General features: G+C 47.2%; 1 protein-coding gene across 2 annotated transcripts in view; it reads right to left on the bottom strand.

The window, feature by feature from the left end:
- Nucleotides 1-12,024, bottom strand: part of LOC140421192 (short transient receptor potential channel 5-like) — a 153,802-nt gene that overhangs the window by 19,027 nt on the left and 122,751 nt on the right. For both annotated transcript variants that reach the window (XM_072505699.1, XM_072505700.1), the window contains exons 8-9: nt 6,652-6,847; nt 196-399 (exon numbers count right to left, since the gene is read on the bottom strand). In XM_072505699.1, the coding sequence (XP_072361800.1) occupies nt 196-399; nt 6,652-6,847 (400 nt within the window). The remainder of the gene's footprint in view (nt 1-195; nt 400-6,651; nt 6,848-12,024) is intronic.

The following is a 12,024-nucleotide window of genomic DNA, read 5'->3' as shown; positions in this document are numbered from 1 at the left end:
CTCACTTTTCACTCTCCAACTTCAGGCCCTCTATTGATACCAGTGGAAGCTCAGCGTAACTTAGTGACCAACAATCACCTCCTCAGTGTTTGCATGCACACATGCCAACTATATTTGCATAAAGTACAAGGGAAGTGAAAAGTGAGTTGCTGGTGAATATGGCATTTGATAGAATATTTTAAAGAGATTTCATACTGTAAATTCTCTGAGATTCTCGCGCTTTTGTTCATTCTCCGAGTCTCTGCTTGGACAGATGTGAGAGTGCAGCCATTTGCAGAGGTACCAGACAGACTTTGGGCTGGGGATGATGTTGAAAGGAGGTGGAAGAGTTGCACCTTCATCAAAATAACTCATCCAAAGCTTCGTCCTGGCAAATTTCCATTCGATGTCAGCATGGTCCTGCAAGTGGATCAAATTCACAACTGATGATGAACAAGCCTTGCCAACAATCTCCATTGTGGTTCTGTTTCTATTAACTAATGTTGCCTGGTAACTGTAGTGTCTCTGCCTGTGATTCCTGGGGACTATAGTGTCTCTACCGCCTCTGATTCTTGGGGACAGTAGTGTCGCAGTCTACTGTCTGTGATTGCTGGTGACTCTGCTGCCTGCTGCCTGTGATTTATTGTGACTAGTGTTTCTGCAGTCTCTGATTCCTGCTAACTGTAGTTTCACTGTGTGCTGCCTGTGATTCCTGCTGACTGTAGTTTCAATGCCTGGTGTCTCTGATACCTACAGACTATCTGGTCTGTTTCTCTTAACTGATATTGCCTGGTAACTATAGTGTCTCTGCCTGTGATTCCTGATGATTGTAGTGTCTGTCCGCGTTCTCTGATTCCTGGTGAATGTAGCGTCACTCTGTCTGTCATTGTTCCTCAACCTCCTGCAGGTCGCTCCACAGCTGTGCCACGTTATAGAGGGCACAGCTGACCACTGCAAAATGGGCGACCCTCGGGGGACGGGACGGGACGGGACGGGGGGGCACCGTATTTTGACGAGTCCGATGCACCACTCGATGACAACCCGGGTGGCCGCTTGGGCCTCATTGTATCGGGTCTCCGTATCAGTCATTGACCTCCATACAGATATCATTAGCCAGGGCCTCAGCGGGTAGCCCTTATCCCCCAAGGGCCAACTGACCTTCCTGGGGTGATCCTCAAAAAGACTGGGATTGTCCGACTTCCCCAGAATGTAGCTGTCGTGCACACTCTCTGCGAAGCATTCGCACACGTGCATGATCTTCAAGTGGTGGGATACGAGGAGTGGAACTGCACCCTGTGGATGTAGGGCACTCCCTGACAGCGCGGTGCGTGAAATGCGACATGCATGCCATCTATTACCCCCTGGACCTGAGGCATCCCGTCGATGGCGGAGAATCCTGCTGCCCGGGCATCGTGTTGGGCCTGGTCCATGTCAAAGTTTAAATAGTTTGCTGCCAGGGCGAAGGCGTTGGCTGGGCTCATGAGGGAGTTGGGAGGAGTGGAGCCGTGGAGGTTCTTACATCCGAGGGAAAGGGAGTATTCGTTTTCAATAATCTTTATTATTGTCACAAGTAGGCTTATATTAATGCTGCAATGAAGTTACTGTGAAAAGCCCCTGGTCGCCATATTCCGGCGCCTGTTCGGGTACACTGAGAGAGAATTCAGAATGTCCAATTCACCTCACAGCACGTCTTTCGGGATTTGTGGGAGGAAACCGGAGCACCCAGAGGAAATCCACGCAGTCACGGGGAGAACGTGCAGACTCCGCACAGTGACCCAGGCCGGGAATCGAATACGGCACCCTGCTGCTGTGAAGCAACAGTGCTAACCATTGTGCTACCGTCTACACAAGATGTTTTTGAAGATTGACTTTTTCATAGTGGGGAAGGCACTATTGGCTGGGGTTAGGCGGCCGGAGTACTTAGCAATCATGATTTCGGAGCATGCTTGGAGAGTTGGAGAGGGGGGTTCGTCTCGGCGAACTATGGGAGGACCCTGGAGGAGGATAGGATGTCCATGGAGGGGATTAAGGCAAAGTGGGAGGAAGAGTTGGGGGTGGCTCTGGAAGAGGGACTGTGGTGCGAGGTGCTGTGGAGGGAGAACGCCTCGACCTTGTGTGCAAATTTGGTGCTGATACAGCGTAAGGTAGTCTACAGAGCACACCTCACAAAATCAAGCATGAGTCAGCTGTTCGAGGGGGTGGAGGATGTCTGCGAGCAATGTGGGAGGGGCCCCATGAACCTTATCCATATGTTTTGGTCCTGCCCGAAGCTAGAAAGGTTTTGAAGGATGGTCTTTAGTACAATCTAGAGGGTCTTACATGTGGATGTGGAGCCCCATCCCCTAAAAGCCATATTCAGAGTGTCGGACCGGTCTGAGCTGCAGGCGAGTGCAGGGTCAGATGTCTTAGCCTTCGCCTCATAGGCATGTATGGGTAGGGTGGCGGTCAGCTTCTCCACCCTGTGCCGCGGAGTGGCGGAGGGACCTGCTGGCGTTTTTGACCCTGGAGAAGGTGAAGTTTGAGCTGAGGAGGGTGAAGGAGGGGTTTTACAATTGTTGGGGTTTGTTCATTGTGCACCTTCGGGAATTGGTTACTGATGATTATTGGGGGTGGACGGGGGGGGGGGGGGGGTGTTCGGGGAGTTTTTTGTTTGTTTGGGTTGTTTTCGTATTGTGAAAATCTGTTGAATAAAAAAACTTTTTAAAAAAACTACGATTGCCAATTCCCTATTAGCAATAGCCTTCAGCCGCGCGGCCAGAGGCGTCCACGATCAGTGGGAGTTATGGGTGGTCGGTGGGCTGCAGTTGTCCCCATTATGGGTAAACTTGCTCCAGGAGGGTGGCATGGTGGACCTGGGTGCGCTGAGAAATCCCCCCCCCCCAGCCTAGGGGCGACCCCCGCCCTGAGCACTGGAAAGCAACCCCAGTGCCCCCCCGGGCTTATCGCCCGAGAGTGAAGATGGTTATTCACCTTCTCAGATTCACGCAGCAACCATTCCGCCAGCTTCACCTCTTTAAAAAGGACCATTAATCTGTTCCCACGTGACCACTTGCTGGGGAGGCCATTAGATAGGGGGTCATTTCCGTTAATTGTATGGAGATTGGCCTTAAGTGGTGATTACTGGTTTATCGCCACGCCGACGGGAAAGGGCCGGTTAGATTGCAAACCAATCGGTGCCTGGCGTGCTTCCCGATTTTGGCCTCTCCCGCAATCTAACGGCTGTGTCGTGCTCTCGCTCCAGCGCGACGCGGCCGTAAAAGCGCATCCTCTGTCTCCTGTTTGTGATTCCTGTGACTGTAGTGTCTCCGTGTGCTGTAGTCAGTCTCTCTGCAATACTGCCTCACAATTATACTTAATTCTGAAGATGTCAAAGTTTGCAATGCAAACAAAATCTGTATTTCTAGATCAGATCATCATCCAAATGCCAATCCTAATATTTTGGTGGCCTGATTCTGTTCATATTTTGTTTAAATGTCACAGAAAGCTACAGTGTAAGATGTTGGCATTAAGCAACACTGCTGGAGCACTGAACTGGCAGATACAATCAATCTTCAATGATTAAAGTACATGATTAAATTTCTTGCCTTACTGTCCAGCTTTTTGATTTTTAAGTGTTAATAACCTTCAAAGAGAACTGCGGGGAAAATAGCATGTTATGTGTAATAACGTTGATGTAACCCTGGAAGTTCTGAATATAGGATGAACCCTTGAAAATAGACAAGTGGAACTAGAAATTTCCCATATTTTCTGTCTGTATCACAAATAGCTGGTATCTTTTGTTTTTCTCTTTTTATTTATTATCCCAATATGATCATAAATATTAAAAAAGCAAATGTGCAGTTTGTATGAATGAACCAAATTAAGCTTCATTGTATGAGGTTAGCTACACATTATAAATAAACATCATTGTGAAGTATGAGTGGGCTATGTAATTTTTTTGTAAGAAGGCATGCATGAATTAGGTATTAACGGTGTCTAAGATAAGGTAATAATTACAAATTTTGTATTATTTAATAGAAGGTATTTACTGTAATATTGGGCCAAATCTTCTGAGGAGTGTCATTCACTGTCAGATTACTCTACTCCTATTTCTTTATACTAAGATGGTGTTCCGCATTTCTGGACTTCCAAACCCAGAGTGTTCTTGTTCTGGGTGTCCTCCTTTGGGCACAGGATCATCAGGTGGAAACTAAACCACTTCCCCTTTTTACAGCACTAGCTGCTGTATTTTAGTAAGTCTTCCTTCACTAACGCACTGAAAAGCTTTGAAACGTTTAAATAGTTTTTCAGTGTCCCAGCGAATGAGTGTGAGTAAGTGGCAGGCTCGTGATGCGGGTAGGCGCCGGCAGTGTAGGGTGATAGGATGACATTTGGGTAGCATGGTAGGTGGCAGGGGATAGGTGGATGGTGAGGTCAGGTCAGGGTGAAGGAGATGAGCAGTTGAGTTGCCAAAGAGGAAGCCACAGGATCAATCAGGGGAGGGGGGTTTGCTGGAGACAAAAGGTCAGAGGATGAGTCATGGGGGAAGGGTGGGGGAGGTTGGTGGAGGAGGTTGGAGGGTCCTTGGCAGTCGGACGATCGGGGCAGTCAGGGGAATTGGAGGGTCAGAGACAGGTTTTTGTTTATTCGTTCAAGGGCTGGAGGGCCTGTTCCTGTGCTGTACATTTCTTTGTTCTTTGTTCTTTGGATGTGGGTGTCATGCTCAAGGGCAGTTCAGAGTCAACCACATTGCTGAGGGTCTGGAGTCACAAGTAGACCAGACCAGTTAAGGATGACAGATTTCCTCCCCTGAAGGACATTAGTGAACCAGATGAGGTTTTACGACAATCAACAATGGTTTCATGGTCATCTTTAGCCTTTTAATTCCAGGTTTTTATTGAATTCAAATTTCACCATCTGCCATTCGAACCCAGGTCTCCAGAGCATGGCTCTGGGTCTCTGAATTACTAATCCAGCAACAATGTCACTATTCCACTGCCTCCCTCTGGAAGGCCAGTGGCAGGTTTGGAAGGGCAGTTGGAGACTTAGAAGCAGTCAGAGGGTTGGGTGAGGGGTCAGAAGGGATTTAGGGATGGCCAGAGTGGAATTGGGAGGGGGGAGGGGGAGTCGGGGAAGAGAGATACAAGGTACGGGGAAGTCAGAAGGTTGATGGGAGACTCGGGGTCAAGTAGTGGGATGATAAGGGGGAGTTCAGAGGTTAGGGGCTCAGAGGGTTGGCGGAGGCGTGGGGCAGTCGGGACTGGCAGGGTGTGGAGCCTGTTATCCGGAGTTGGACATGTTTTTTTCCTGTCTGTCATTTCCTGAGTTAGAACCCACCAAAGCCCCCGACTCAAACTCACAGTCGGAGACTTTTTCCAGAGGGTTCCGGAAGCAGGAGAATTGCCTGTCTGAAGTTGAAATTTCCCGGGCATTTCTTGAGGGATCCTTGCATCGGGACTTTCCAGGGATCCGTAACGCATCGTCCTAGGGTGTGTCTGGTCTCCGATCATCCAGACACTGGAAGATCTGGGCCTGAATATGTGTAGTGTGAGATACCAGCTGTGCACTTCTATTGCAAGGTAGTAACTGTGGACTTCATTATATCAGCTTTCCCCTTTTTTCTCTCACATGAGAATTAGAGCATTTTTATGGGCCACTGAAGCAGGTTATTTGGCTCAGTTTACCTGTGCCAGCTTCCAAGACCTTTCCACTTCGTCCTATTCCCCTGCCTCTTCCACATTGCCTTTTAATTTTTCTCTCACCTTTCATTTCTTCCTGGAATTGGTGACTGCCTCGGTCAGGGTGCAGTTACAAAGCCACTGTATACCGTCTGGTGTCACTGTGACAGTGATGGTCAGCAGACATTCCAACTATGTAAGACAGTACGGTGAGCCTGACCCTACCCTGACTCCTGCAAAGGCACTTGATGGACAAGTTGCAAACAGGAGTGGATACCCTGGCCAAGTTTCCATACCCTGACCACAGACTGCTAGCTGATGAGATCCTAGCTGAGTCCTGCTGTGGGTTTTACTGCTTCACCTGTCACATATCACAGATGTTTCTTTTTAAATTCTGGAACATAATGAGTTCCTGAAGACATTTTCTTTTAGTCATGTAATACACACTGGCACTTCCTAATTTATATCCTTCAAAGTTTTAATTATTTTGGCAGTTCCTTACATATTTGCCTCTTCACATCACCATTTTCCAATTAAGGGGCAGGTGACAGTTAATCCCAAATGCCTCCACCAGAACCATTTATGAGCTGATTTAAGTTTCTCCTCACAATTTTCCCTCCTCTTGCAGCTCAATGTCTGACTTTCCTCGTGCACCATTCCAAGTAGCTCTGCAAATTGGGAAGTCACAACATAAAACTAATTGTCGAAGGTCACGTGGCCTTTTTCAAAGGCGAGCAGCTAGGGAAAATCTCCTGGACAACATCCAGCCTCAAATCAATGTCACTGAAACAAATTAAATGTTTGTTTACGTCACTGTGCTTGAGAGGACTTACGGTCAGCAAATTGGCCGCTCTTCACGTCCAAAACAAAATGGCGACTGTTGACTGAAGATGTGAGAGATGCTAAATAAATGTAATTTTTCTCTCTTACACTTGGTGGCACACGACAGCAATCTCAACTCTTTAAATGTATTGGCTAATTATTTTGTTGGAAAGAATCATCAGAATGAACTTACTGCAATGAGCTGGTAAGAGTTATTCATCATGGCAATCAGCATGTTGAGCAAGACAACCAAGGAGATTACATTGTAAGTTCCAAACATGGTGGCTCCAACAAACTCCGTGAACTCGTGCCGAGCTTTCACATTTGTGACGTACAAATTCAACAGACCAAAAACTGACCAGAATAGGGATTGTAACGTCTCAAATAATCTGCAATAAGAGACAATGTTATCATTTCTGAGACAAAGAAATGGCAGAATCAGTCGAAACAAAGGCCACATTCCTGGTAAGTGGTCCTACATATAACATTCAGGATTGACTTCACGATCGCTGATTCACGGCTGATATCAAAATGCCAATGGATTTCACATAGGAAAACAAGAATTGTTAAAGCACATTGTTTGGTTAGATAACTGAAGACTTGACTCTGTGTCTGACTGAGGAACTGTGCCAGATACTGACTCTGGGTATAAAAAGAAGGCTCATCACTGACATTGGGAAGTCATTTTAAAATCCCCTTCCAAAACTCGACCATAAAAAGTCAGCACAAAAACTAATGTTTAGCATTGATTTTGTGCTGAGCTCACGAATCAGAGTTGTGATATCTTCACGTGAAACGCTTTGGAAATCAGGTAATTCATGGGAGGCCAGAGCACTCTCGCTGACAGTATCAATTAAGGCTGTTATCACGCTATTTGCAAATAGTTGTTACAAAGATGCATTCTACGTTACATGATGTGTGTTGAATTAATGACATCACTTGGAAACTTCCCAAATATACGTGCTGCAGGGTATTCCAGAATAGTTGGACTACAATCGGAAAAAAAAACTCTGCAGATTTGTTCCTTGATCAAAGAAACTGTGATAAAATCATTAACACCTTCAACTTACAACAACCGGTACGTTTAAACAGAAAACGTCTGTTGTGTTATGTTATTGCTAGTAACATAAGCTGCCACTTGATGTAGGCTCTGCTGAAAGATGCTCCAGACTCGGAGATAAGTTTAACGTATTTATTGAACGATTAACAATGCTCTTGAATGAGTTTGACACTTGATGAGACGGCGTCATGATGTAGACCTGTCGGATGAGGTTCAGTTGCTTGCAGGCGTGCGCACCTAGCAGGGACGCCCTGTCTGGTTTAACAATCTTGAAGCGTAGGCTTGTCTGTGTGTGTCGGTTGGACACTGTCAGGTGGCAGGACCCCAGTGCCTTAACTGCGTTGCCATTGTAATCCTGGAGTTTGCAGGCAGCTGGAAGGAGCTTGGGAGTCTTCCTGATTCTCTTGAAGTCCAACTGCGAGATCAGGTTGACGGAGGCACCTGTGTCCAGTTTGAACTGGATGGGGCATTGGTTGACATCCATCACTGCATTCCATCCGTCCTCAAAATCCTCGGCAAGGATTGACTGGACTTGCGATGTGCTCGGTGTGGCATATTCGCACTTCGTGATGATGCCTACTCGGTATGTGTTATCCAGGTAGTCATCGTCTGGATCTGGAGCACTACCTTGATCAGAGTCATGTGTTCGGTGTTGCACGTCTTGTATGGGAATTGTGATTTCTTCGTCACTTGTCTCACATACAGTGGGTAGACATTCAGTGTCTTCTTGTTGGTTAAATGAGCTGGGTAGGCTTTCATAGTCTTCTTCTGGTGGCTCAGATAGGGTTGATAGACCTTCATGGTCTTGTTCATGCATGGGCTTCGCTATGGAGTCTTGAGTTGCTTCCATTTTGGAGTCTGTCAATGAGCTCTTTGTGGAGGCTTGTATCACTCTGTGGAGTCTTTCATCGCTCTCTGTGTGGAGTCATGCAGTGGTCTCATTGTGGAGTCGATCTGTGCTCTCTCAACGGAGTTGTTCAGTACTCGCTGTGTGGCATCGTTTTCTTCTTGGGTATTTGACAGGTTGCTGTCATCCAATGTATCGACGATCTGCCATTGCATCATGGTATTGGATTCATCTACCATGAGTGGAGGCGTGTTGAGCTTTTCAACCGTGGCGCTGATGCTTGTATGATCATCATATCTGAATAACTCAGCCATGTCTGAGTAGTATTCTTCGATAAACAAATCATCTTCTTTTGTTTCGGATTTGTCATTGTGCTCTTCATGTTCAATGAACAAATCAACTTATTTAGTTTTGGATTTGTCATTCACTTCGGGATGGCCTGAACACTCTCAACCTCGTGGAGGCTTGTTTTTCACTCTCAGCATTTTTGTATTGTGGGTAGCGATTTTTTGAATGCTCATTCACAGTGCACGTTTCAATAGCGTCTTTTAAGGTCATATGCTTGATTTTCAGCAATTGCTCGCGCAGAGGATCAGAGTGGACTCCAAAAATGATTTGGTCTCTGATTATGGAGTCTGTTATGTCACCGAAGTTGCAGGATTGCGCTGGCAGCCTAAGTTTAGTTAGATAACTATTGAAGGATTCGTCTTTACCTTGCATCCTTTGCTTGAAGAGGTAGCGCTCGAATATTTTGTTCGTGTCCACCTGGCAGTGGCTGTTGAATTTGTCCAGGATAGTCTGGTACTTCGCTTTGTCCTGCCCTTCTGAGTATTGAAACGAGTTGAAGATCTCTATCGCATGGTAACCCGCGGTGGTGAGCAGGAGCGCTATCTTCCGCGCATCGGTCACGCCAGTCAGGTCGGATGCTTCCACGTATAGTTGGAATTTTTGTTTGAACGAATGCAAGTTAGCACCATGATTACCGGTGGTCCTGAGTTGATGTGGAGCCTGAATCTTGTCCATTGTGCCTGGATTCGGTAGCTGGTTGTCTCTGACCTTACTGAGTTGAACTAGGGAGATTGAGCAGTCACTCCTGTACCATGTTGTGTTATGTTATTGCTAGTAACATAAGCTGCCACTTGATGTAGGCTCTGCTGAAAGATGCTCCAGACTCGGAGATAAGTTTAACGTATTTATTGAACGATCAACAATGCTCTTGAATGAGTTCGCCACACTACTAATCTGCCTCTAGTAACTCAGTCTATTCTACTAACTATACAAGCTTGCTCTCGACCATGTGCTAGCGTGTGATGTCGCTGATAATCAACGCTGTCCTGCTCTCTTGGTTTCTGCCGGTGGAAGAGGAAGAGCCTGTGTGCCTTGTCCTTTGTATATGGGTCGTGTCGTGCCCCCTTGTGGTAATGCCATCTCTGGGTGTCCTGATTACTCATTGGTTGTGTCCTGTTCTAATGACCCATTGGTTGCGTGTCTGCATATCATGACATCTCTGATGCTCCCTCTAGTGGTTACTTAGTTATAGTGTACTTACATTAACCCCTTGTGTATATACAGTGATGCATATCACTACAACGTCTACATCAAAGAAACACATTCTAGTCATTTTTGGGGGCGATCATCAGATTGCATCCCTTATTGTGTCCCAGTTCTCATGCTAATAGTTTTATTCATTCCCCTTCCAAATTCTTTTTCCAATGTATTGCAGCATGACTTCATTGCTGGGGTAATAATTCTCTTTGGTTCTCCATTCAGAATCAAGTATATGGGACTCAGTTGTTGGTAAAGTGTGGAACTAAATCAGAGCTGAAACCGAGCACTGTCAAGCACCAGCAACTAAAGGGTAGCCATTTGTCAAAGGACCTGTGGTTTCTAATAAAACAAACATTTAACAGTGTTAAAAGTTTGGCTTCCACCTGAAGGCCAAATACAAACCAGGATAAAAGTGCCCTGAATGAAACTAACCCGGCCAACCTCCACCTACTTCCCACAGAATATCGCGCACAGCGCCAAACCACCTTTAACTGCATTAATTATCACTAAACCAGCAGTCAGATTAGGAAGGCCATTTGGCCCATTTAGTTAGCATTCTATCTAACAGACGTGAGAAAGGGAAAAATGTTGAACAGTTGAAGTAGGGCTGCTCTTGTGAAGCTGGAAGGTAAGTCATATTGGATAATTCTGCATCAAACCATGCTCTACCTGACCTGGAGTGCTCAATGCTGATTCTGGGTGTCTGAGTTAACAGTTCCAATTTCCCACTTCTTCATAGAAACAAAATATACAGGAATGTAAAATTCATTTACATGGCACTGCTTCAATTGATGAAGAATGTATTTCTGTCTTCCTGCCCTGCCTGTCTGGCAGGGCATTACTTAAATGGTGAGAGTTAATGTCCAAAGGGACCTGGGTGCCCCTTTTCAGAAGTCACTGAAAGCTAACATTCATTGCAACAAGAAAATGGTATGTTGGCATTTACGGCAAGAGGGCTAGAGTACTGGAATAAAGAAACCTTGCTGCAGTTGTATAGAAACCACGGGCACGATTATCCGGAAAGATTTCTGCGTTGCAGCGAGCGGGAACTGATGCGAGCTTTGGCGACGTTATTCTATGTTATTTGGTGCACTTAACGAACCCTTTCTGTGTCTCCTCAGGAAACGCCCTCCCTCAACCGTCGGGAGAGGCCCCAGATTGGCGGTGGTGCGCAGGACTTAAGACTCCTCACCACCATCGAGGAGCGTGTCCTGGAGTTGACTGGGGTGGCCGAGGACAGAGTGATCACCATTGCTGAGGCATGCGGATGCCGCCGAGGTGAGGAAATTCTATGATTCTAACCACCGGGCTCCACCTGGGGGACCTGACAAACGTGAGATGTTATTGCCTCACTGACTGATCCAACCTCCCACTGACCACATGTCCATTCTTCCTCAGGTCCTCCAGCTGACGGCGCGGCCTATCCCGGGTGGCTCCCACTTCAGCCTCCCAGGAGGACACCTCAGAGGGGATCTCCGAGGAAGATACGATCGATGCATCACAGCTTTCATCCACACTCTCCACCAGCCCAGATACACGCACCTCGGTGGGAAACGTTAGTGGTCAGGCTTCTGGGGCACAATCTGGTGAGCACCACACTGCTGATGTACATCAGGTGGAGGCAGGAACCCTCAGGCGAGGCCTCAGGCTGGGTCCCAGCCAGATGCCGAGCCTGTGGAACAGGCTATCCCGGAGCTGATGGAGACATTAGGGAGCGGCCTGGACATTCAGAGGGAGATGTCAGCCACACTCCAGCAGGTCCATAGACGCTTGGAGAAGTCCCAGAGGCTACGGCGCAGGAGATAATGCCGGCAATGCATGGCACTGAGGCCAATACTACGAGGGTGGCGACCGCAGTGGAGAGCCTGGTGCAGGACCTCGGCACCATTGGCGAAGGTGTCCAAGGCGTCGTGCAGTCGGCGACGGCCATAGTTGAGGGTCTTGGCAGAATGTCCGACTCACTGGGGGTTGTGACCCAGTATCAGGCTGACCTTGGGGAGGTTCTGCGGGACATGTCCCGCTCTGAGATGGGAATGGCTGAGGCGCTGTGGAGCGTGTCCCATTCACAGGTGGACATTGCTGAGGCAGTGCAGAGCATGGTCCAGTCACTG

Source organism: Scyliorhinus torazame, chromosome 5, assembly GCF_047496885.1.
Source record: "Scyliorhinus torazame isolate Kashiwa2021f chromosome 5, sScyTor2.1, whole genome shotgun sequence".
Taxonomy (NCBI): domain Eukaryota; kingdom Metazoa; phylum Chordata; class Chondrichthyes; order Carcharhiniformes; family Scyliorhinidae; genus Scyliorhinus; species Scyliorhinus torazame.
The sequence above is the reverse complement of the archived record's forward strand: the minus strand, read 5'-3'. Positions and strand labels throughout refer to the sequence as shown.